Source organism: Oncorhynchus clarkii, chromosome 1 (assembly GCF_045791955.1).
Source record: "Oncorhynchus clarkii lewisi isolate Uvic-CL-2024 chromosome 1, UVic_Ocla_1.0, whole genome shotgun sequence".
In the NCBI taxonomy this organism is placed as follows: Eukaryota; Metazoa; Chordata; class Actinopteri; order Salmoniformes; family Salmonidae; genus Oncorhynchus; species Oncorhynchus clarkii.
In genome coordinates, this window is record NC_092147.1 from 77261327 (window position 1) to 77287968 (window position 26642).

Here is a 26642-nt window from a genome sequence, read left to right on the forward strand (position 1 = left end):
TTTAATTTAATCACAGGTGGTGGCACTTCATTAAAAGGTGACTGAACTTCCTGATTTGGCCTCGTTTTGAAGATTGCTCATTAAGAAATGCTAAACAAGAGTTGTCTTGGGGGTATGGTTTGATGTGAGTGTGTTATGTTTGCATATCGTACCCGGGCAATTACTGCTGTTTGTCCCTCCTAAGTCACCGTAGCAACAGCACAGCCAACATAGGTGTATGGTGTATTTCTCAGGTAAAAAAAAAAAAAAAATGTGCATGAAAAACTAATCAGTGCACTTCAGACAGTCGAGTCGGGAAAGTTTGGCTGCGCGCTCAGGACTGATTTCTGAGAATAACATCACATCTACAACCTCATCTGCAAGCTGTCAAACTTTTGTAAATAAATCACAAGTTACACACTGTTTATCAGTGCCCAAAATCACTAGTAGCTTGCAGGCACATTGAGCATCCAGGCCACAATCAGCTTATCAAGTCACTGGCGAGTGGCAATGTGTGCGCTTCTGTGCCGTTTTGTTTTTTACAACTTTCACACTATCTATTACTAGTGTGTGCACGTTTGTCTGGCAGTGTTTCATAGGGAATCATGTTACAAAACAGGTTACGGGGGAACATGAGATGTTCCCGAATGCAGTTGCAGTTTGGATACCCCAAAAAGTGGCAAACTTGAGTGGTTTACACTATCAAAACACATCAATCAGCAAGTGGCCACTTAATAAAGGGCCTAGGACCAAGAGTTCAACATAACATGGGCGACATGAGGCGCTGCGTAATGGGCAGGTCTGTCTCACTATGTGGAGGTTCTGGCTGCTATGATTGGATATAGCGGGCGCAGCTGATAGAGCGCAATCAGCACAGCTGCTTCTCTCCGGTTAGTCAGCACTGGGTAATCCATACTCACCCTTCCAGTAAATTGTGACATACTCACAAAACTCAGTTTTAGATGAGACTGACTTTATCACCAACATTTTCCTATTTACACTTTGTAGTACATTTTGACACTAGAATGAATGTTTCTGACTCATATCAATGCCACATAGGCTGTTTAAAACTAGAGAAGTTGTTTCTAAATTGCTGCCTAAAATCTCTCTTCAGTGCCCCACACTCAGGTTAAGATCTAGTTCCCATTCTCACATGACCTGGCAATACACTATTTTTAACCATCCTACCTGCACATCCCCATTTACCCTCCAAAAAACATTACTAGTCTCACATAAAACTGGATCCATGACCCTTAAAATCCCAAAAGATTGAGGTAAAGAATATCCTCTGATGAACATGGATTAAATTTATATTAGACTAGATTAGTAGATTAAGTTGTCTTTAGTTCATATATATGATTGATATTTTAGAAATATGACAGTAATGAGTTATTTCACAGTAGTTACAAAGTTAATGCAGATAGGCCTAAGTAATACTGCAGCGCTGAAATAGTTCCACAACTTTGTATGAAAGGACTTCACCTGTTGCTAATAATCAAATAAAAATAAATTCCATGTAACCACATCTGCCTGAGAAATGTACTGTTAAGTGTGACCAATTTCCTGAATAGATTTAATCTAAGGGATTAAAATGTGCTGTTATTTGCATCCTGATGATGGACATGCAGGTTTTAACCCAATTCAACACAGATTTGACAAGTGTGACCCAGTAGTGTCTACCTTTTCTTTTAAATTGCAAGTCCAGAGGATGTTGACAGATGGTCACGGTGTGAAAGTAGCTGCATGATGGCATTACGGTGCTGATTCCCTTCTGACAAGAGGGGAGGTGACCTCAGCTCCTCACATTAGGCCAATACAGGCAATCAATCAAGGCCTGTACTAAAGGGAAAAAATCAGTAGGCCCTCCCCGAAAGCAACTCTGACTCAGGGATGGTTGATCATAATCAAATAAGTCTACATATTCACTATTTCCAATCATGTGGACCAGTTATAATATAGTTTACACACTCAAACTCAATCTACCAAAAATAAGTAATGTGTTCATTATCAAATCACCAGTGTTTTGGAGTAGTTTTGCAATAGCTTGTTTGAGAGTAGTTAATTACTTTTTTACCATATAGCGGTGTAGCTAACTACTTGAACTACACACTACATTTTATGCCAGAAAATGTCCTTTCTTTTTCGGCATTAGACCTACCAATCTCACTTGAAACATAGTTTTTGTGTTTGGTCGGCTAAATTACACATTAACAACAGATTGATTGCAATTTGTAGTCTATGAAATTTCAGATTTAGAAATGAGATTTCAACATTAAGTAGTTTGGATGTAGTGAACTATTTTTTCAAAGTAACTTTAGTTAAGTAAACTAATATTTTTTAAAGAGTAGCTTAACATCTTCCAGTGTGACGTAATTGGTAGCTTGGTAAACTATATGTTCAGAGTAGCTTCCCTAACACTGGCAATCACAACACTTAACGTGGAGTAGGAATTCACTATTTTCCACTCGATCTATACAGGTAGTCAGCCATGAATTGCCAGCAATAGCAAGCCTCAATGACAAGGACCACAAAAAAACATGGCTTAGTCTACTATCCATTACATGGATAGTTCTGAGCCCTCTCCTGTACTCCCTGTTCACCCACGACTGCGTGGCCATGCACGCTTCCAACTCAATCATCAGGTTTGCGGACGACACAACAGTGGTAGGCTTGATTACCAACAATGACGAGATGGCCTACAGGGAGGAGGTGAGGGCCCTCGGAGTGTGGTGTCAGGAAAATAACCTCACACTCAACGTCAACAAAACAAAGGAGATGATTGTGGAATTCAGGAAACAGCAGAGGGAGCACCCCCCTATCCACATCGACGGGACAGTAGTGGAGAGGGTAGTAAGTTTTAAGTTCCTCGGCGTACACATCACGGACAAACTGAATTGGTCCACCCACACAGACAGCGTTGTGAAGAAGGCGCAGCAGCGCCTCTTCAACCTCAGGAGGCTGTATAAATTCAGCTTGTCACCAAAAGCACTCACAAACTTCTACAGACACAATCGAGAGCATCCTGTCGGGCTGTATCACCACCTGGTACGGAAACTGCTCCGCCCACAACCGTAAGGCTCTCCAGAGGGTAGTGAGGTCTGCACAACCCATCACCGGTGGGAAACTACCTGGCCTCCAGGACACCGACACCACCCGATGTCACCGGAAGGCCATAAAGATCATCAAGGACAAAAACCACCCGAGCCACTGCCTGTTGACCCCGCTATCATCCAGAAGGCGAGGTCAGTACAGGTGCATCAAAGCAGGGACAGAGAGACTGAAAACCAGCTTCTATCTCAAGGCCATCAGACTGTTAAACAGCCACCACTAACATTGAGTGGCTGCTGCCACACACTGACTCAACTCCGGCCACTTAATAATGGAATTGATGGAAATTGATGTAAAAAATATATCACTAGCCACTTTAAACAATGCTACTTAATATAATGTTTACATACCCTACATTACTCATCTCATATGTATATGTATATACTGTACTCTATATCATCTACTGCATCTTTATGTAATACATAATACTTTAAACTATGCCACTTTGTTTACATACCCTACATTCCTCATCCCATATGTATATACTGTACTCGATACCATCTAATGCATCTTGCCTATGCCGTTCTGTACCATCACTCATTCATATATCTCTATGTACATATTCTTTATCCCTTTAGACTTGTGTGTATAAGGTAGTAGTTTTGGAATTGTTAGGTTAGATTACTCGTTGGTTATTACTGCATTGTCGAAACTAGAAGCACAAGCATTTCGCTACACTCGCATTAACATCTGCTAACCATGTGTATGTGACAAATAAAATGTTATTTGACATGCTGTATATTTGTCTGTTGAGTCTAAGGTGACTGTTGCCAGGGATATTTGATTGGAAAATCGATATGAATCCACAAAGATAATAATTTGTACATTTACCACCCTTGAATGGAATGTAAAGGCTTTATATTGTAGGGTGGCAGAGAGTAATAACAAAGGAATGCGCCGGGGTTAAGGTGTCACGGCTCTTGATATTGTTTGGTGATTCATAAGCATCCGCGCATAGTTTCTAAACCCAGAAGAGCAACATCGCGAGACTTCCGGGGACGCTTGCGAAATAAACCAGGCCAGGGTTTGAAAAGTCAATGCGAAAAGTGAAACATTCTTCCTTTAGTTGTTCATTTTCTCGAAATCTAAATGGCACAACCTAGATTCGAGCCAATGTCTTAAGTACTTGAACATGTTATTACTCCACCCTCGTGAAAGTGACAAACGGACACGTTTTAATTTTCGTCAAAAACAACTTTATATCGAAGGAGTGCCTGTGATCTGATGGCCTACACATGCGCAATTGGGCGCGAGACGACCTTTATAGACATGATGACGTATTTCTACGCATCAGCTTAGCTTGCCAACGTCGCCATGACATGTACTGGAGAAGCAGCTTTAGCCTGTCTTCATACCGTACTGTCGGTCTGTGATTAGCTGCAAGTCAATAATAGGCTACTTCTGACCGAGCGAGGTTGTAATAATGTCTAGTGGACTTGAACTTAACGTAGCAGGCGTAATAGAAAGTAGACTTTGTCTTTGAACACTGGTTAGAAAGTAGCCTGGATCAAACAACTCAATACTCCATTAGAATGTTACTTTGAAACAGTATATTTGCGGATACTTACTTGAATCTTCCCTGACAGTGTTGACACTGGGCTCCAACCCATCCTTGATCACAGACGCAAGTTCCATTGATGCATTTACCAGAAAAACAATTTTTATCACAGGACTTGGAGACTGTGGCTTCGGTGTAAAACACCAAGTACAGCATAAGGAATGCCCCCAAATATATTTTGATGTCCTGGGGTCGCATATTTGGATATCTAGTCCATGTGCATATATGCATTCCTCGGCAGTCCCCTCCCATTTTACTTTAGAAACAGGTAAATGTCTCCTTTTCTGGTTAAGACTCCCTTATTCACAGATTGAGTGACTCAATTAAAATGTCACTTATCGGTAATAAATACTTTGTAAGCAAAGGTTTGGTGTATGCGTGGGATAGCCTAGCCATGAAGCTAAATACACTCAAAACATTCAAATTGGCTTATTTATTGGCTATAGAAACATAGCTGAGTCTGAGCATATTGCTGGAGTCCCGCAACTAAAGCATCTCTCATCAGACAACAAAGCCTGCAAATGTGCACTGACTTTATGCACTCCTATTAAACTTTCTTGAACTAACGTTAATGAATGCTCACAGCGTTATTCCCAGAGGCTAAGAAGCCATTTTAAAAACCAAAGAAAATCGGTGTGTTTTCTAAGTTGTATTCTAAATTAAGTATTTTCCAAGCAATTTTCAAGTTCACCATCCTAATGCTTCCCGAAAAACTGGAAGAAAATAAAAGGTCACAGGATTGATCCTGGGATGTTAGTTCTGGATCCCAATTTCCATTGCAAGAGTCGGTTGTGGATGTTGTTCGCTGCGGTGGAGAATGCAGCAACCCGGACAAATAGATCAAGTTGACCGTTCTCCGTTCCGCTTTTTCCCACTTTCAGTTTAGACCCCTTCACTGAAGATAATGACGCTTATTTGCATAAAAATTATTGTAATCCTTGTCAGAGAAAGCGATATTCACCGATGAATAACAACACGATCACCTCCTTACGTGATGATACTCGCACAGCTGGTTTTCGACAGGGAAACTCCTGGACAAAGCTCCGAGCATGAGCAGAGCAAAATTACGCATTTAAAGAGACAGTACACGAATGCGCGCTGCTGTCCCTGTACTGGTTAGCCCTATCCGAGATCCTTGGGACATCTGTGCCCTAAACTCTAACCTTAACCCCTACCTTAACCCCTACCCTAACCATACCCTAACCTTAACCCTTACCATTTTTAACAAGAACCCCCTGTACTTCTCAGAACCTTGTTTTTCTTCTTCTCTGGTATAACGGCGTTCGCAACAATTGGATGCGCATGCCGCCACCTACTGTACGGGTGGATAATAAGGATCCACAAATGAAAAAAATGTGTGTGAAAAATAAAATGTAACTAATCAAAATCAACCTGCTTTTCTGTAAAAAAAATAATATATATATATATATATATATATATATATATATATATATAAAATAACATTTCATCAGGTTCCCACACAGGCTCACAAGGAGCATTGTGCCATCTTCCAGAGACAGTAGTCCTTGCAGTGCATCTGCAGTGAACTCTTGAAACCTCAAATAAATTTTTGGCCGCAGCCACAATGTCAAGCTTCTTGGATTTCTTGGACACTTGAGCAATAGAATTTATAACAGTGGCAATAAACACTACAAAATCCACCTTCACAATGAGTGTATCCAGGTCTATTGACTGACAAGGAACATTTATAATGGGCTGTGGAGCATCACCACCATCTCTTCAGCGCTGTCGCCACTTGCCCCATCGACTCTCTTAACCACCTCCACATAGGAGATCAGCTGGACAGCCCTGATCCTTGACACCTCGACCTCTTGACTTTCATGTTAACAGGGCACTCAGGGAATATGATCCCCACCACAGTTGCAACATTTTACATTCACAGACTCTTCAATAACATATTCCTCCCATCTGCAAACACTTGACACATGGCCAAACTTTTTACACTTCTTGCATTTCAGCAGGTTTTGCAGAAAAAACTCACAGCGTACCTTATACAGTATATCCCAGCTTTACATGGGTTGGGAGATACTCTTCATCAAACATCAGTAATGCTGATGTACTATTCTCCTTTTTCCCCCCATACACCATACGGGTCATACATACAATAACTACTACTTTCAGGCTGAGATATTGATTATCAATGTTCAACGGGATGCCAGAGATAACACCTTTTACCAGTGCCCTGTTACGAAAATCAAAGCTGTCCACTTAATGCATCGATAATTTTGCGAGCCACAATGCACACTCCTTTTGCTCTTCAAAATCAAAGATTATTGGTCACATACACGTGTTCAGCAGATGTTATTGCAGGTGTAGCGAAATGCTTGTGTTTCTAGCTTCAACAGTGCAGTAATATCTAACAATTCACAACAATACACACAAATCCAAAATAAAGGAATGGAATTAAGAATATATAAATATTTGGACGAGCAATGTTGGAGCGGCATAGACTAAGATACAGTAGAATAGAATACAGTATATACACGAGATGAGTAATGAAAAATAATTCAACAATATTAAAGTGACCAGTGTTCCCTTATTAAAGTGGCCAGTGATTTCAAGTCTATGTACAGTATATAGAGCAGCAGCCTTGAAGGTGCTAGTGATGGCTATTGAACAGTCTGATGGCCTTGATATAAGCTGTTTTTCTTTTTCATTGATGCACCTGTACTGGCCTCGCCTTCTGGATGATAGCGGAGGGAACAGCTTGGTTGCTGACCTTGATGATCTTTTTGGCCTTCCTGTGCTGTAGGTGTCCTGGAGGGCAGGTAGTTTGCCTCTGGTGATGCGTTGGGCAGACCGCACCACCCTATGGAGAGCCCTGCGGTTGCGGGCGGTGCAGTTGCCGTACCAGGCGGTGATACAGCCTGACAGGATGTTCTCAATTGTGCATCTATAAAAGTTTGTGATGGTTTTAGGTGTCAAGCCAAATTTCTTCAGCCTCCTGAGGTTGAAGAGGCACTGTTGCGCCTTCTTCACTCCACTGCCTGTGTGGGTGGACCATTTCAATTTGTCCGTGATGTGTATGCCAAGGAACTTGAAGCTTTCCACGTTCTCCATTGTGGTCCCGTCGATGTGGATAGGGGGGTGCTCCCTTTGCTGTTTCCTGAAGTCTACGATCAGCTCCTTTGTTTTGTTAACATTGAGTGATAGGTTGTTTACCCGACACCACACTCCCAGGGCCCTCACCTCCTCCCTGTAGGCTGTCTCATCATTGTTGATAATCACGCCTACTACTGTTGTGTTGTCTGCAAACTTGATGACTGAGTTGGAGGTGTGCGTGGCCATGGGTGAACAGGGAGTATAGGAGGGGGCTGAGCACGCACCCTTGTGGGTGTTGAGGATCAGTGAAGTGGTGTTGGTTCCTACCTTCACCACCTGGGGGTGGTCCATCACGAAGTCCAGGACCCAGTTGCACAGGGCAGGGTTCAGACCCAGGGACCTGAGCTCAATGATGGTGTTGAATGCTGAGCTATAGTCAATGAACAACATTCTTACAGATACACAACACCATAACACTCCTGAGTCATGGTTACTTTAAATGCATCCACTATTCCCAGCACCTTCTTCACCATCCTCATGACTTCAAAAAGGTTCCCCAAATGAACATCCTTATCCAAAAAAAACTTGCTCCGACAAGAAACGTTTCATCAGACTCCTTTTCAACAACAATTCTAGCCCTTTTCGTTCCATTCTTGGACTTCACTGTTGTCCACTCATCCTTCTCACTAACTGTACTCCATGCACTTTCAGCTTCAAACAGCACTTCCGCTTCCGCCTTCTCGCTTGGCTTCTTCTTCCTCGGTGGGGTTTTTCAGTGGTTGGAATCCAACAGTAATGGCGCATTACTGCCACCTATTGTTCTGCCTGCTGCTGTCCCTGTACTTCTCAGAACCTTATCACAATCACATCACACAATATCCCCATGGGCAATTTCAAACCATTGTTGCAGAAATGCTTTCCTGTCTTGGTTACTGACCTCAAGTGCCCTTGTCTCTGCTAATGTATTTAATCTCAATTTGTTTCAAATGGCACACACTTGAGGCCAGGAAGATGATTGATTATGGATGCTGTTGAACAGAAACAATAGCCTATCATGGATTCAGCCTCTTCTAATCAACCAAGAAAATAAGCTATAATTATAACAATGTAAATGGTGTTCCATAGAATAACCTAGGCCTAGATGTGTTGAGTGAGTTTTATCATTTTCTATGCAATTTGTTGCTTTGGTTTTAATCGAATTGTCAAGAATCAATAAACATTTTTCTTTTTAATTTCCCCCCGATGGGACTATGTGACCCAATCAATATTTCTGCATTGACTCTAGGGTGAGCAAAATTCCTAGCTGCATAATGGAATTTACCCAAGCAACCAGAATACAAAGCCAGCTTAAATGGTTCACTGTGGAATACTTTTTCTACCCAGGTACTTTTTTCTACCTTTTCTGAGTTGTAATGAATTCAGGTCTGACCTTGTTCAGCATCACCTTCAGTAGGATTACCAGTTATAATGGTCATCATCATCAGACCCTAACATCCATTTACTATTCTGGGTAATAGAATCAAGCCACTCACACATTCATGCCAATGCTATTAAGTCCCTTATTGCTTTAGTTAAAAAGATTCTGCTTCTCTTAGAGTTAGAAGAGGTCATGTTTAATTTTGTTTAATCAATTAAACTCCATGGATTTTTTAAAAATGTACACCAAGTGAATGTACTTTGTAGGAGGGGAACACGTCTCTGTTGCTAGAAACCAAGCAAAACACACATAATCCTGCATGTTTATGTCAGGCCCAGAGAAACATTAGAGAAATCTTTGAACCAAATTAGTTTTCCTCTTTGTCCAACAACTATGAAGTAGAATCGGGGAAAATAGCCATACTAGCTCGAAAGACCTCACTCTCTCACACACACACACACACACACACACACACACACACACACACACACACACACACACACACACACACACACACACACACACACACCAGCTAACAGGAAATGTTCTTTAATGCCTCATCATGACATGCTGTTTATGTTCCCAAAGTGGGTATCCCCGGGGTCCCTGGGTAAGCAATGAGCCAGATGTTTCCTGGTGGACTGTGTATAGTTGATAGCTACCTGGCTGTGCCCTCTGGCTGTGCCCTCTTTACTGCATGCACCAAAAATAGGTTGAGCCCATTGTTCCATGACTTCCCTGAAATAGCTAATAAAATAAATTGCTGATCAGGGATTTTCTTTACCGAATGGTAAGAACAAGAAAATGGTTTTGTATCAGAATACACTGTGGCCACTGATCCTTTCTTTAGACGTTGGGCCTAGACAGTGGCGACCCTTTTTTTTGTTGTTGGCTGTTGTGCATGTTATTTTGGCCTTAATACGTGTCACATATCAGTTTGAAAACAATGTAAAAATATATATATACACGTATATGTCTAGAGTTAATAACACTGCATACAAACATGGTCTCTTTTGGCTTTCTTGAGTAAGGCAGCTCCAAAATACAGGTGTTTCCGCCTAGCCAAGTGCTTTCTTTGGTGGAGTGGCAGCCAGCGTAAAATACAGAGCGTAGGGGTTTGTAATCTTCTCTAGTTGCGCCGTAATTGGCTCTGTTATTTCACTCATGAGGACACTACGTTACTGCAAAATCTACAGGGATATCTAGAAAGTTCAAGCCCCCTTGGGTGCTGCCATAGATTTACATTAGAATTGCCCATCCAAGAAGGCTCAAGGTCATTGGCTACAGATAAAATGGTGTCAAATCACGTTATATCTACCGTAGCTTTGATTGGACGGATCATGTCAACATCATACTTTCAAAATCTTAGCTAGCAAGCACTTATCATCATGAATCACGTCGACAATCTACTGGGAAATCCTTTTCAATCCTTGTCATATGAAGAGAAATTACAGATAAAACGCATTCGTGCTCATTGGCCATTAGACATAAACATTACACAACAAGTTGGAAATCGAAAATTCAACAATGAGTGGTTTGGAAGGAATCAGTGGCTAACTGCAAAGCAATCATTATTTTGCTTCTCCTGCTATTTGGTGGAGAGGGTGTGTGGTCCAAGTCTGAGTTTAAGGGTCTCTTTTCCAATCTTAAAAGGAGAAACATTCACACGCAATGTCGTGGGACAGAAAAGGTTGAATACATTGACCATACTGTCAATCCAACCTCTGCCACGTTCAAAACAACTGGAAACTCAGACTTCAGTGAGTTCCAGACAACTGGGAACTCTGAAAAAAACTAGCTGTGGCTGGGAAAAAAACGTTTTGAACGGTCATCCAACTCGGAATTCCAAGTTGGGAACACGGGCCTCTTTCTAGAGCTCCAACCTGTAGATCACTGACATCATGATTCAACCTTGCTTTTTTCCAGAGTTCCCAGTTGTCTTGAAAGCACCATAAATCCAGATAATGCCAGACTTTGATGTTTAACTTTAAGCTTAATGACAAAATTTGCCCACAAGAAGGACCAACGGGCCTGTTCAAGTGAGCACAGCAGAACGGTGAGTCCAAAAATGACTTGTATGCTGCTGCACTAATTATGTAATATGCCAGGTAGATACAGTGCCTTGCGAAAGTATTCGGCCCCCTTGAACTTTGCGACCTTTTGCCACATTTCAGGCTTCAAACATAAAGATATAAAATTGTATTTTTTTTGTGAAGAATCAACAACAAGTGGAACACAATCATGAAGTGGAACGACATTTATTGGATATTTCAAACTTTTTTAACAAATCAAAAACTGAAAAATTGGGTGTGCAAAATTATTCAGCCCCCTTAAGTTAATACTTTGTAGCGCCACCTTTTGCTGCGATTACAGCTGTAAGTCGCTTGGGGTATGTCTCTATCAGTTTTGCACATCGAGAGACTGAAATTTTTTCCCATTCCTCCTTGCAAAACAGCTCGAGCTCAGTGAGGTTGGATGGAGAGCATTTGTGAACAGCAGTTTTCAGTTCTTTCCACAGATTCTCGATTGGATTCAGGTCTGGACTTTGACTTGGCCATTCTAACACCTGGATATGTTTATTTTTGAACCATTCCATTGTAGATTTTGCTTTATGTTTTGGATCATTGTCTTGTTGGAAGACAAATCTCCATCCCAGTCTCAGGTCTTTTGCAGACTCCATCAGGTTTTCTTCCAGAATGGTCCTGTATTTGGCTCCATCCATCTTCCCATCAATTTTAACCATCTTCCCTGTCCCTGCTGAAGAAAAGCAGGCCCAAACCATGATGCTTCCACCACCATGTTTGACATTGGGGATGGTGTGTTCAGGGTGATGAGCTGTGTTGCTTTTACGCCAAACATAACGTTTTGCATTGTTGCCAAGAAGTTCAATTTTGGTTTCACCTTCTTCCACATGTTTGGTGTGTCTCCCAGGTGGCTTGTGGCAAACTTTAAACGACACTTTTTATGGATATCTTTAAGAAATGGCTTTCTTCTTGCCACTCTTCCATAAAGGCCAGATTTGTGCAATATACGACTGATTGTTGTCCTATGGACAGAGTCTCCCACCTCAGCTGTAGATCTCTGCAGTTCATCCAGAGTGATCACGGGCCTCTTGGCTGCATCTCTGATCAGTCTTCTCCTTGTATGAGCTGAAAGTTTAGAGGGACGGCCAGGTCTTGGTAGATTTGAAGTGGTCTGATACTCCTTCCATTTCAATATTATCGCTTGCACAGTGCTCCTTGGGATGTTTAAAGCTTGGGAAATCTTTTTGTATCCAAATCCGGCTTTAAACTTCTTCACAGCAGTATCTCGGACCTGCCTGGTGTGTTCCTTGTTCTTCATGATGCTCTCTGCGCTTTTAACGGACCTCTGAGACTATCACAGTGCAGGTGCATTTATACAGAGACTTGATTACACACAGGTGGATTGTATTTATCATCATTAGTCATTTAGGTCAACATTGGATCATTCAGAGATCCTCACTGAACTTCTGGAGAGAGTTTGCTGCACTGAAAGTAAAGGGGCTGAATAATTTTGCACGCCCAATTTTTCAGTTTTTGATTTGTTAAAAAAGTTTGAAATATCCAATAAATGTTGTTCCACTTCATGATTGTGTCCCACTTGTTGTTGATTCTTCACAAAAAAATACAGTTTTGTATCTTTATGTTTGAAGCCTGAAATGTGGCAAAAGGTTGCAAAGTTCAAGGGGGCCGAATACTTTCGCAAGGCACTGTATGTATACTGTAGCTAAGAAAGTAATACTAAGTGTATGTTGTGTAGTAATACTGCTGTTAGTAGCCCATGTGCCTCACCCTAATCATTTGGTCCCCTTCCCCCTCATAACTTAATATACTGTTCTGACTTGTAAGATATTATAAGATATTTCATTGTCTGCTTATATGCCCCCTTTATTTATCCTAGGGTTCTGACTTGGGGAGAATACTGTAAGAACGGCCTATGTTCTGAATACTGCCGCTGTACATTTCAAAAGTGCTGAACAAATAGTTATATTGACTACATCTATCATAGCTCGCTCATTAATGTCTTAAACGTTATTACGGACGGCCTCTTATCCGCTCATCATTCCCTTATGCCATAGTTTGTACATCTCAAATGTCCGTATAAACCACAATTATTTAAGCAAGTCAGCCATATCAGCCATGTTTTTTTAAAGGCAGTAAATGAGGCTGAATGATCTGTTTCTCTGCCAGAGAAGGCTCCGCTGATATCCAGATGTAGCTGTGTTAAGGATTCACTCCATTGTGCTGATAAGAAAGCTCTGCTGTTGGGACAGCTTTATGTAGGCCCTAACAGTTTGTGGACACCGTTTGTCACAGTTATAGTGCAATTCATGTATTGTTTAGTGTTGTGTTGTGGAGTGGCTTTGCTGGCATGCATCTAAAAATGTTTTGGGGAGTTTGCCCCATCAAGATTTACATGCTAAAAATTGCAAGTGGGCCTAGATAAGATCCTCATATGATGAACAGAACAACTCTAGTAAGATCATCAGCTCTGCTATCTGACCATACCATAGCCAGATCAGCAGTGTTATGACAGTCTGTTTGCATGCTCATTGGCTCCCTCATGCATCCACAAACTGTCACTGCAAGTCGTCCATCCTACCAATCACATTGTACTGTCAATCCAAAAGAGAATGATTCAGCCCTAGTGATTGAGGGCAGAGGGCAAAACCAAATCTATAGGTCACACTCTGACAAGATATTGCACGTTGCCAAGCCCATTTCAGACAAATCCTGTTATACAGTATCAGTGAGCCAGCCATGAGGGTCATCTGTGAGGATGGGAATGTGATTTCATATCCTCTGAGCGGCTTGTGCCAGACAGGGTTTATGAAACGCTGCCATCTGTCCTGCCTTCAATTTGCAGTGCGTCTAAACAGGGAGGTCTGAGGCTGGGCTGGGCTAAAGCACTGACAGGATCATCCATCTTGTTACGTCAGAATGAGAACTCACGCAGATGACCCCATCTTCAATCACGTACTGTATGACCACCAGGATCAGACACTTTCCCTGCAGTATATGGGTTTAAAATCAGGTCTCTCTCTCGCTCTGTTTCTCTCTCCCCCAATGGGCTTTCTTAGCATGGGAAACATTTGTTTACATTGCCAAACCAAGTAAAATAGATTACTCAAGTGAAATAAAAAATCAACAACAAACATTACACTCACAAACATTCCAAAGGAATAGAGACATTTAAAATGTCATATTATGGCTATATACAGTGTTGTATTGATGTGCAAATAGTTAAAGTCCAAAAGGGAAAATAAATAACTATGGGTTGTATTTACAATGGTGTTTGTTCTTCACTGGTTGCCCTTTTCTGGTGGCAACAGGTCACAAATATTGCTGCTGTGATGGCACACTGTGGTATTTCACCCAATAGAGTTGATCAAAATTGGATTTTGGGGTCTGTGTAATCTGAGGGAAATATGTGTCTCTAATATGGTCATACATTTGTCTCTCTCTCTCTCTCTCTCCCACTCTCTCAGCCTCTTTCTGTGATCAAATCAAAGTTTATTTGTCACGTGAGCCGAATACAACAGGTGTAGGTAGACCTTACAGTGAAATGCTTACTTACAGGTTCTAACCAATAGTGCGAAGAAAAAAAAGGTATATGTGTGTGTGTGTGTGTGTAGGTAAGTAAAGAAATAAAACAACAGTAAAAAGACATTTGAAAATAACAGTAGCAAGGCTATATACAGACACCGGTTAGTCAAGCTTATTGAGGTAGTATGTACATGTGGGTATAGTTAAAGTGACTATGCATATATGATAAACAGAGAGTAGCAGTAGCGTAAAAGAGGGGGTTGGCGGGTGGTGGGTGGGACACAATGCAGATAGCCCGGTTAGCCAATGTGCGGGAGCACTGGTTGGTCAGGCCAATTGAGGTAATATGTACATGAATGTATAGTTAAAGTGACTATGCATATATGATAAACAGAGAGTAGCAGCAGCATAAAAGAGGGGTGGGGGGGGAACACAATACAAATAGTCCGGGTAACCATTTGGTTACTTGTTCAGGAGTCTTATGGCTTGGGGGTAAAAACTGTTGAGAAGCCTTTTTGTCCTAGACTTGGCAGTCTGGTACCGTTTGTCATGCTGGAATAGAAAGAACAGTCTATGACTGGGGTGGCTGTGGTCTTTGACAATTTTCATGGCCTTCCTCTGACACCGCCTGGTGTAGAGGTCCTGGATGGCAGGCAGCTTTGCCCCAGTGATGTACTGGGCCGTACACACTACCCTCTGAAGTGCCTTGCGGTCAGAGGCCGAGCAATTGCTGTACCAGGCAGTGATGCAACTAGTCAGGATGCTCTCGATGTTGCAGCTGTAGAACCTTTTAAGGATCTCAGGACCCATGCCAAATCTTTTTCGTTTCCTGAGTGGGAATAGGCTTTGTCGTGCCCTCTTCACAACTGTCTTGGTGTGTTTGGACCATTCTAGTTTGTTGTTGATGTGGACACCAAGGAATCTCTCAACCTGCTCCACTACAGCCCCGTCGATGAGAATGGGGATGTGCTCAGTGCTCCTTTTCCTGTAGTCCACAATCATCTCCTTAGTCTTGGTTACGTTGAGGGATAGGTTGTTATTCTGGCACCACCCCGCCAGGTCTCTGACCTCCTCCCTATAGGCTGTCTCGTCGTTGTTGGTGATCAGGCCTACCACTGTTGTGTCGTCTGCAAACTTAATGATGGTGTTGGAGTCGTGCCTGGCCATGCAGTTGTGGGTGAACAGGGAGTAGTGGAGGGGACTGAGCACACATCCCTGGGGAGCTCCAGTGTTGAGGATCAGCGTGGAAAGTGTGTTGCTACCTACCCTCACCACCTGGGGGCGGCCCATCAGGAAGTTCAGGATCCAGTTGCAGAGGGAGGTGTTTAGTCCCAGGTTCCTTAGGTTAATGCACAGTAGTACTGGTAGATATAATACATGAACATTTGTCAATTTCAGCTCTGTGTAGTCATTATACCATAAGAACTGTATCCATAGACAGGGTTTTCAACAAGGTCTGTATCAGTGGAGGCTGTGGAGGCTGTCCTCCCCTCTGCAGCTTCCACTGCTCTGTTCAGTCCAAACATCATATTGTTTTCGTGTCAGGTTAATGCTTTTGCAATATGTCCATATTCTATTTTTCATTATAAGGGGTTGATTTCTATGTGATTGTTGCTTTAGGTTAGTACAGATTAGGGTATAGAGAAATGTGCACATAGTATATTTGTTTTGTTGAAAGCCCTGTCTATGGATACGGTTCTTATGGTATATATACTATACAAAGCTGAAATTGATAAATTGTCATGTATTATATCTACCAGTACTACTGTGCATTAAATATGATCACACACCCTATGAAATATATGATACATTTAAAAATGAATGAATGAATGAATGACCATTCCAGTATGACCTTGGTTATGGTTGCAATAACACAAAAGACCACAATCGCCAACCAGATGATCATTTGATTAAATAGAACTGGAGCTCAGAGGGCAGGACTTGTCCATGTGAGTAATAAGACGGTCGGCTCCAGGGCCAGTTGTTTTTTGCTTCAGTGTTTGCCTGTTTGAGAGACAGTGTAATAAGGACATAACTTAGTCTCGTAGATAGGAGCCTCGGCACTGATTGGAGCCTAATGATCCTTGACAAAGCCCAAATCCAATTTTCTCACACCAAAGACATGGCACGCTAATATCTAGGTTATTTTTTATTTTCTTTTTTCTTTTGGGTGAGTCAAATTATGATAGAATGGGTGGAATGGATATTTTTTCCAATAGCATATTATTTTTCTTGTGACAGCACAATTTAATATTTAGTTGTTGCGTCAGAATCAATCAATAGGGACACGATAAGGAAAAGTTCAAAATTCTTGGATGAAGATGTCTACCATACTGTACTATCAAACATTTCATTCTATGAAATTGAGTGTGGTTATCGTACTCTATACAACAGATAAATAATATCCATTAAGTGCCGGTTCTACACAAATTCTCTGTACCTCCACACAAAGTCTCATATAATATTTATATTATATTAGAGAAGCCCTTGAAATTAACCTAGTGTAGCCCAGTGTATAATCTTCCCATTGTAGGGGATCCTGATTCTGTGATTTTGTCCATTTATCCAGTCACACAAGCGTACAAGAGAGGGAAGTGTGTGTGTGTGTACGTATGTGCATGAGTGCATGCGATACTGAGAGACAGAGAAAGACAGAGAGAGACAGAGAGCAAGAGAGATAAAGATGGCAATATAAACATATTAAAATGCACTAATGCAATATTAAATTGTTGGAGACATCCTGTTTGTAATTGTATAATCCATAGAAGTGGATAGAGGGTCCTTCTATGACAGCATGAGCAGCGCCATTGAGGGCTCCCTCCATTTTAAAGTAGTCAATTTCTTATTTTTCTACTGTACTTCTATTAGCTGGTAAATAAACTGAAAAGGTGCATACTGCCACCTGGAGTGTGTTGTCAGAACAGGTATAAAGCCGAGGTTGATAATTTACTGCCATTGCAGTTATGGAATGTTTGCTCAGGAGTATAATGAATTGGCTTATCCATCCTGATGAGCTGGATGAAATTATGTGATCTTTGCTTAACCTATAGGATCCCCCACCCAGTTGACTACAGTATTTTCTGCAGTTAAATGCAAAAAAACAGTATTTATAATTAATGTATCATTATAATGTATATTTATATTATGTATAAATACTAATATGGTTTTTGAACAGGATAATCTGTTTACAAGCATGATACTTTTAGTTTATAGCTTGTTGGCCATTAGTTTTTCTCAATGATATTTACTACTTCACTGGTAATTCCCACTTGGTTATGTACGCACCATTAGAATGCAACAGGTGGGACCTTTTAGATGTCTATCACTATGGAGAAGTACCTGATAGGATTATTTCAAGTACCTGCTGTCCCTTTAAAAAGGAAACTGCAATCAGCCATTTTGAGGAGACGACCGTGTGGAAATGTCTGGTTGGGGCTCAATGAAATGTTTGATGAATGTTAGAGTGTGTCCTTCATGGTAAGCCTTCTATTTCAAATGAGTAATATTATTGAACATGTTTGTTTAATAATATAAAACGGTTTTGATAACCATCTTGTACATGTAGTATTTTCCATATTAAAGAATTGTTTATTGATGATTACAGTTAATATTTGTAAAGCCATTATGTAATAAATGATGAGATGACTTTCTCATTTGATGGCAAATGAATTTGGATGAATAGAATCAGATAATATATTAAACTGTATGTATATTAGGTGTGGCCCTTTGATATAGCATGGATGTTTGCATGACCAGTCTAGGATTTATAATCCACTGCAGGTTATTCTGAAATTAAACTTTTTTCTAAAATATTGTACTGTGAATATATTTCAAGAACAACTGACAGAATTCAAAACCAGCTTCTTCAGTGCTGAGCTTTTGAGTAACACAAACATCCACTAGGTGGCCACAAAAGACAGGAGATCCAATAGGTAGCCATGCACAACATACAGTGATTATTTAGAAAGCCAGGAGCTGCTGCTGACCATGTGACCTGAACATGAAAAACACAAAACCCTGATTGCAAAGGTATAACATAAGCTGTGTTCACACTAAGAGCCTCTTTAGCACTGGGCTACGGGAGCTTTTAGGTCGGGACTAAGAAGGTGTTCATACTTACACATTCTAAACTGGGCTAGCACCAACCTTAGTCCAGGGATAGCTGGCCTGTTCTGGAGCAGGGTTAGCACCAACTTTTTGGGGCTAGCCATTTAGATGTTACCTAATTTGAACATTCTACTCCAGGAAAGTGACAGTTGGTTTCAGTTAGCCCTGCTTGTGTGAACACAGGCTAAGCTAGCCCAGGGACAGTGTTAGCCTGGGGGTAAGAACAAAACAGTAGGAGGCCTATTGTGTACCAAACCTGCTTCCTCTACTTATACACATTTTTGCTTATTATTATTAGCCTATCTCATCGAGCAGAGGAAAAGCCCAATCAACTAATTGACTCAGCCCAGGGACAGTTTTTGCAGTGATTAAACTGAGCCGCTAGCATGAAAAGGAGAGCATTCCTACACACACTTCGTGGTATGCTCTGTGACAGCTATGCAGTCTGTATTATGGCCTGATTCAAGCTGTCCCCTGGGTCTCAGCAGCTCTCATTAGAGGTTCTGTGAAAACTTTACTTGGCACCTGAGACATGCCCTATTAAAACACATACAGTAATTGGCCATCTTAATCACCAGCACAGTACTGCCATGGAACCATATAGGCTACTGTAGGATAGAAGTTGGAACGTTGCATAGATATACGAATCTCAGGCAACACAAGAGTACACGCTATGAGTATCTTTTGACACTGACAGACATTTTCTATTGTATTTCTCTTCAAAGGAAAATGTGGTGTGTGGGTGGTGTTGCCAAGGTGACCATGTCCAAAATGTAGGACCATGACATACTTCAAGACAGGGTAAGTACAATAATAATTTCACTCTTTTGGCACAGGGTGTCTAAGAGGAACCCAGTTAATTAAGTATCAGAAGCTTTAGTTTTATTTCCTAGATAGTCAAAGCTGAACAGTATATCCCCAGTGGACATTAAAGGCATGCTGTAGCCTACATCCCAGGGCCCAGTGGACTATAGGAGGGAGAAGCACAGAAAACTCACTCCAACACTGAATCACATTCATTATTCATTGTGCTAAACCCAAACTGTCATCTTCCAACACTCGCGCCAAATCCACGGAGGACACTTAAGTGCATAGAATGGGAAACTAAAGTATGTGAAGCCTCAAAGGGGCATGAGTAAATGTCTGACCATCCCTCAAAAGCAAACCCCCAAAATGGTAGCAAACAAAAAGGTGTATTCACTTCCAATGCCATGGAAAAGACAACCTTGACATCAATCCAATTTACTATAAAACTTAACTCTCTCCCTATTATCCTTAGAGGACAAGAGGCAGTTAAACATTTCTGCCAGCCTGCAAAGCACAATAACAATGAACCTTGTTTAATTCAGGGTTAGCCAGATATGTGACACAATGTTTATCAACTAATTCATCCCAAAACAAAAAGACTGGTAGTTGATAAAAAAGCTGCAATGCCTTGGCTAGAGAGAGAAGACGCAGAGGAGAGATGGAGGTAAGGTCCTTTTGATCATGTTTTGGAATGTTTTTGGGGATATCGATGTTGGCTGAGGCATGTGCTGAGTAATCATTGGAGGCTATGCATATGACATTGCTTAATTAAATCACTGCAGGTCAAGTTTTTCTTAGCCCGAACAATATAATGGTGTGTTCTACACATTCAATTTGAAGCAGTCGAAAGACCCAACGAATGACCAAAGTTTATCCTCAATTTCATGCACAGTGAATAATAATGAATCCGGTTAGTACAGAGATTGTCACAAAGGCAATTAATTATCGGTCCCAATTCCAGGGACTGGGGACAAAATGCCATATGTTTTATATGAAATGGGAATGAAAAACAATAAGTACTGAATGTTCGCAGAATATGATGGTGGGGGATTAATACGCACTACGAAAGACAATACAACACAATAGCAGTCTAACCTCTGGATTTAGCAGAACGGTATTCAACCTACGAATCACCGTTTTACCTTATCACCCATAGCAGCTTTAGATAGATACTTGCGCTCGCTGATTTTCTTGCTTCTATCAGGATGGACTGCATTAGTTAAAGCTGGTTTAATTAATAATATATTGTCTGTTTGGCTGCAACCTGCAAGTACACGGCTCAAAGGGCCTTTAAGGCTTTTTTTCATGGTGTCAGTTGATAATACTTTTTGTTAGACTTTGTTGTGCCTAATCCTTTGATGCTGAGAAAGTATTCAATTGAAGCGCAGCATATTTATCTATATTTTAAGACTTTGAAGTTGTAATGTCATTTAAAGCGGCACAGTATGCATTTCTGTTCAATAAACAAATATATACCGTATTTATATATTTAACCTTTTATTTAAATCCAGTGGCATTATTCATTGGTGGATTTTAAAGACGTATTTTTGTAAACCATACGAGGCTATATTTGTTTACCGTAGCTCCCGTTGACGTGTTTACTAAGTCATTTCATGGCTCGTTTAAATATCGCTGGGTAAAATTGGACAAGGTGCAACCTAATCTGCCGCCGCTGGTTATGGCATCCACATAATGTCCTAATTTGCAAACTATTTTTAATATCATATCCCACACATTCTCCTTTATGTGTGCAGGGGGAAAACAACTTTGGAAGCAAGTAAAAAATGTCTCATATGCCGACATTAGTTTGATAATTAATTGCCATGAAGTAAAATTGCAGTGATCCCAATTATTTTAAATTATAGTTTAAGTATGTGTAGTTTACACTGTAAAACAATCCTGCTGTTTATACAGGCACTTTTCTGGCAGATAGTTATCTGCAAATGATTGTAAAAAAGTACAGTATGTTACCATATATTCCAAATAAACTTTGGTTTAACAGTATTTATGGTATCATACTGTACCTTTTTTTTAAATAGTAATTTACATGTTACTGGCTGCCAGTACATTACTGTAAAAACAACAGAATTTGTTTTACAGTTTAGCTATCTTCTTATTCTAGGCTAACTTCAGATCAAGATCAATTGTATTTTAGTCTCTGAACCAGAGCCAGAAGGTGGGCCCAGTGGTAGTTATAATGTTGGCCAGAGTTCAGTATGCTGGATGGACTCCTGATGCTTCTCTGATAGGCTCTTATGGTAGAGAATGTGATTGGAATATAATGGGATTGACGGCAACCTTTAACAAGAACCAGGAGGGCACAACACCTGCCTCTCCTTGCAAAGATACAAACATGACTCAGCTTCATTTGATGTTGTTCTTTTGGACCGAGTGGCGTAGTGGTCTAAGGCACTGCATCCCAGTGCTAGAGCCGTGACTACAGACCCGGGTTTGATCCCGGGCTGTATCACAACCAGCTGTGATCGGGAGTACCATAAGGTGGCGCACAATTGTCCCAGCGTCGTCCGGGTTAAGGGAGGGTTGGCCGGAGTAGGCCGTCATTGTAAATAAGAATTTGTTCTTAACGGACTAGCCTAGTTAAATAGAATAATGCAGTGCAGATATTGATAGAGTAACGTGGGAAACTTCATAGTGATAATGTAAATGGTTGTCTGAAAGGTTAAGATAATCGGGTAATTAAGAATCAGACATTTGCTATTGATCCTAAATAAAATGATACACCTCAATCGATCCTTTAACGTACATGTAGCGTTATAGTTCTGTGCATTTGGGAGAGCTCAATCTATATCTCCAAACTCATTGCTCAATTTTAGCACATGTGGATGATCCAAGCCTTTATGAACAATTGCTACTAAAAGTAAAGCAGCTAGACACTGTCATTAATGGGCTGGTTGAGTGATCTCCTATGTCTCCTATGTCTTTTGTGCTAAGTAATATCTCCAAACTATGTGACACCTACCGAAACTATAACAATGGTGAAAGTCCAGCTGAATTATTCACCTACTGTGAGTCCCAACAAATGAAAGGGTAGTGTAGGTGAAAATAGTCCAGTGTTATCTCTATTCATCAGGAAGTTATTCCAGGAAGTTATAATTATTCGTCCTAAGTATATACTATCTATACATACCACGTATTTACTGTATATTCTGGATTCTGACACATTCTCACCCTGTATCTACTCTTGATTGTTATTTCTGTTTAGGTTTTTGATTATTTGTGTATTTGAATTGTATATGCGAGACATTCTACTGCCCTGTTGGAGCTGGTAACATAAGCATTTCTCTGCACCTGCTTTAACACCTGCAAATCTTTAATTTGATTTTATTTGAAGGCAGACTTTCATGCTACAATGAGTCCTAATTAAGGAGCTCTGACTGTTCCTCTGGAAAAAGAGGTTGAGGTAATTAGACTTCAAGCTCTGTTGCCTGTTTGACTTGTGATGGGCGGAGGTGAGCAGAGGTAACTGCGGATCATACATATTGGTGTGTGTGTGTGTGTGTGCGGGCATTCTGCCATTTATGTATGCGTGTGTATATCTTTGTGTGTCTGTGAAGGCTCCCTCTGATGATCAAGGATATCCCTGCTTGAGATGGAGAGTTGTGGAGGTAAAGACAGAGAGGAGAGTGGTGGAGAGAAATAGAAAGACCGAGAAACAGACATGAGGGGGAGATGGAGAGAGAGAGCCTCCTACCTCTGCCAGTAAAGCCTAGTCTCATAGACTAGGCGTAGCATAGTAAACGTAAATCCGGGTCACTCAAATTAGTATGATACAGTATGGTTACATAAACCAGATGGTTACTTAAGGCAAAAACAAAAATAGAGTGGATGGGAAGGTGTATAACGCAAACGTCTAGCAACCCAAAGGTTGAGAGTTCAAATCTTATCACGGACAACTTTAGCATTTTAGCTAATCAGCAGTTTTTCAACTATACATTTTAGCTACTTTGAAAAAACTTAGCATGTTAGCTAACCCTTCCCTAACCTTAAACCTTTAACCTAACTCCTAAACTTAAAACTAACTTAACCCTAACCCCTAGCCTAGCTAATGTTAGCCAGCTACCTAACAGTAGCCACCTAACTAGAATCCATAACATATCATACGTTTTGTGAATTTGTAACATATTGAACGTTTGGAAATGTGTAACATATTGAACGTTTTGCAGATTCGTAACATATAATACTAATTGTAATACGTAATATCATACAAAACAGGTGATGGACATCCACAAATGAATATATATATATATATATATATATATATATATATATATATATATATACACCAAACGTAACATATCATACTAAATGGAGTGTCAGATTTACATACAGAATAATACTAAATGCTCTGAGACCAGGTTGGCCAGCACCGACGGCAGTGTTGCTGACTCTACTGGGGTCTGATCCTGACGGGGGTCTCTTCTTCTTCCGTCACGCTGCATCAGCAACACAACACATGGGATCAATGAGTCATACAGCTAGGGTGGAGCCCCACTCCAGGGGGCTGAACAGAGGGCTTCTCCAGCCCAACCTGCCATGAGCCAAGCTGCTGTCAGGGGACTTTATGGAGCTCCAGCTGAAAGGGGGTGGTCCCCCAGTGGTCCCCGCTAATACCATCTACAGAACCGTCCAGCAGCAGGATTACTCTGCGGGCATCTGGCTCCGCAGGAAAGAGAAAAAACTTGAACATGTAAGCCAAGGGACTGTTGTCTAATAAGTTGCTGTAACTGTGAAATCTATAGATTTCTCATGGCTGTTCTATCTCTGTTTGCAAGTTGTTGTCTATTAGGTATTTTTATCTGGTTGTTTCTATACTTGAGTGTTTTGTGTTAGCATTTCCAGTGGTTATTTGCTATATATTGCCTGCTGAATGATCTTATCTGCTCTAGTAGCGACTTCATTTTCTGCATTAACGATACAGTTGAACGTTATTGCTGTAGACTGGTGTTGTGTTATCAATTACTCTTCTTTACAGTGTAGAAGTTAGGGTCCAGAAGTCTATTGGATAAGCTGCTGCAACCACTGAGTCAGACTGTACTGTATGTAAATTCTCCCTGTGCTCAGTTGATGCTCTTAGTGGATTGAGCCTAATGTTCTCCTCGTAGCCGTGCTCTGAACCAAAACTGATTTATCTGTAAGTAATGCTTCAAAGTGCTCTTCTTATTGAAGGAGGTCCATATGAGTCCGACAAAGAAAAGCGAGTTTCTTGGCTTGCTTCCAGTCGGTGTGTCTTAAAAGGTTTCTATTTATATTATATCAAGGCATCTATAAAAACGCAAATGTGCCTGTAGATATGGTCCAGTGAATGTTTACCCTCGTGTCTAGCCTGCGGCCAGCAGTTTGAACTGGAAATGGTGCGTTGAATATTTGATTGTTCAAAGGGATTGGGCCGTGTTTATATGCGATGCTTTCCAAGCCCAGCTGTCTGTTCTCACTGCTTACCAAAAGAGGAGGAGAGGAGAGAGTTCTGCACTCCTCCTGGCTGCCTGTCTTGTCACAGCACCCAGTTAGCCAGCTCTTACCCCTAAATCCAAAACCAATTGAATGGTTTGATGAAGCCGTGTCCTTTCTGAGTTTCACTCTTTCTACAGAGAAAGTTGTAGAAACAGTAAAGTATGTCTTGAGCAATAAAGTATGCAATTTTACTGTATTTTTGAACAGGGCAATAGAAGAGCTAATTACCGACAACAAAACAACACTTGAGATGATGTATTCTGTAACACCTTGCTTTGGTGAAACTTGAGTCTTGGAGGGATAAATAAACAGATCTGTAGTCATGAACCGTCACTCACCTTAAATCAACTGTGAAAGGTGGGAATGGGGTGTAATCTTTGTTTTGCTAGGAGAACTCGGAAACTCATAAACAGCGAGCGCCAAGAGGCTTGGGGAAATTGCTCGGGAGAGTCGTGCTGTGGCATGAAGCTGTAGAGGTGCTATGCTTGCTGTTGACATAAAGCAGTGCTGTTGACATAAAGCAGTGAAGATTGTAAATGGCAAGGTGTTATTGCAGATGTTCTACTCTCAGTATCCCCTGGACTCAGTGGACTGTGTGGGTGAACCCCTGCTGAACCCATCATATCACACCACATAGTGAGAGTTTATTTTGCACTGAGATGAGGAGTTATCTGTATGAGTTAGGACAAATTATGTATATAAACCCTGGATTGATCATGCTGGGTTTAAAGCCACAGGTTGACACTCCCTCATAGGAATGAATGGAATTCAAAGGTCAAGTAGGGAGTGCTTGTATTTGTCCTGTTTCACAAATGTACAAGTGTGTAACCTGTTCAAGTGTGTGGTGTGAAGTTGATTTTTTTTTGCATATCCCACACACCCTGAGACACCCTCTGTGAGGTCACAGCATGGGATTAGCCATTATTGATGGTGACCCTGAAGCAATTAGGGTTAAGTGCCTTGCTCAAGGGCAGATCAACAGATTTTTCACCTAGTCAGCTCAGGGATTCAAACTAGCAAACTTTTGGTTACTGGCCCAACACTCTAACCGCTAGGCTACCTGCCACCCTTAGTATTTCAATTAAATGTTTTAAGGACAAAATTACATGTATTTAGGTATCTTTGTTGTTTTTGTGTGGACAGTAACATTAATAATATAAACATTTTATTTTAAGGATTTCTTAAATTTTTTATGTTTAGTTCACATAATATAATTTTAAAAGTATGCATAAACGTGTCTAATAGAAAAACATGTGGAAAAAACAAATAACATTTATATAGCTTCCAAAATGTTTTTTTACAACGGTGGGGGAGTGCCAAGATGCAGGTATGGTGGCTTCAACACAGCACCCCCCTATCAGTCATCGTGTGTGTGTGTGTATACACACACAGTAAATATATATATATATATATCTCATTGGTTAGGACTTCCAGGAGAAGCCGGTTCTGTTTTTAATTTACTGGATAGTGCCCTGCTGCCTCCCATATCAGAATATCACATCTCTCGCTCTCTCTCGCACCTGCTGTCTCGACTTCTGAATGCTCAGCTTTGAAAAGCCAACTC

General features: G+C 40.9%; 2 protein-coding genes across 3 annotated transcripts in view; one reads left to right on the top strand and one right to left on the bottom strand.

Annotated features, from left to right (window-relative positions):
* Positions 1-5696, bottom strand: part of LOC139412626 (attractin-like protein 1) — a 319192-nt gene extending 313496 nt beyond the window's left edge. Inside the window, exon 1 of one of the 2 annotated variants that reach the window (XM_071159320.1) lies at positions 4656-5696. In XM_071159320.1, coding sequence (XP_071015421.1) covers positions 4656-4897 — 242 coding nt within the window. In that variant the 5' untranslated portion in view covers positions 4898-5696. The remainder of the gene's footprint in view (positions 1-4655) is intronic. The other variant, XM_071159317.1, reaches the window with a different exon arrangement.
* An 18492-nt stretch (positions 5697-24188) lies between these two features.
* LOC139412642 (inactive phospholipase D5-like) overlaps positions 24189-26642 on the top strand; it is a 72335-nt gene continuing 69881 nt past the window's right edge. Inside the window, exon 1 of the mRNA XM_071159323.1 lies at positions 24189-24314. Coding sequence (XP_071015424.1) covers positions 24189-24314 — 126 coding nt within the window. The remainder of the gene's footprint in view (positions 24315-26642) is intronic.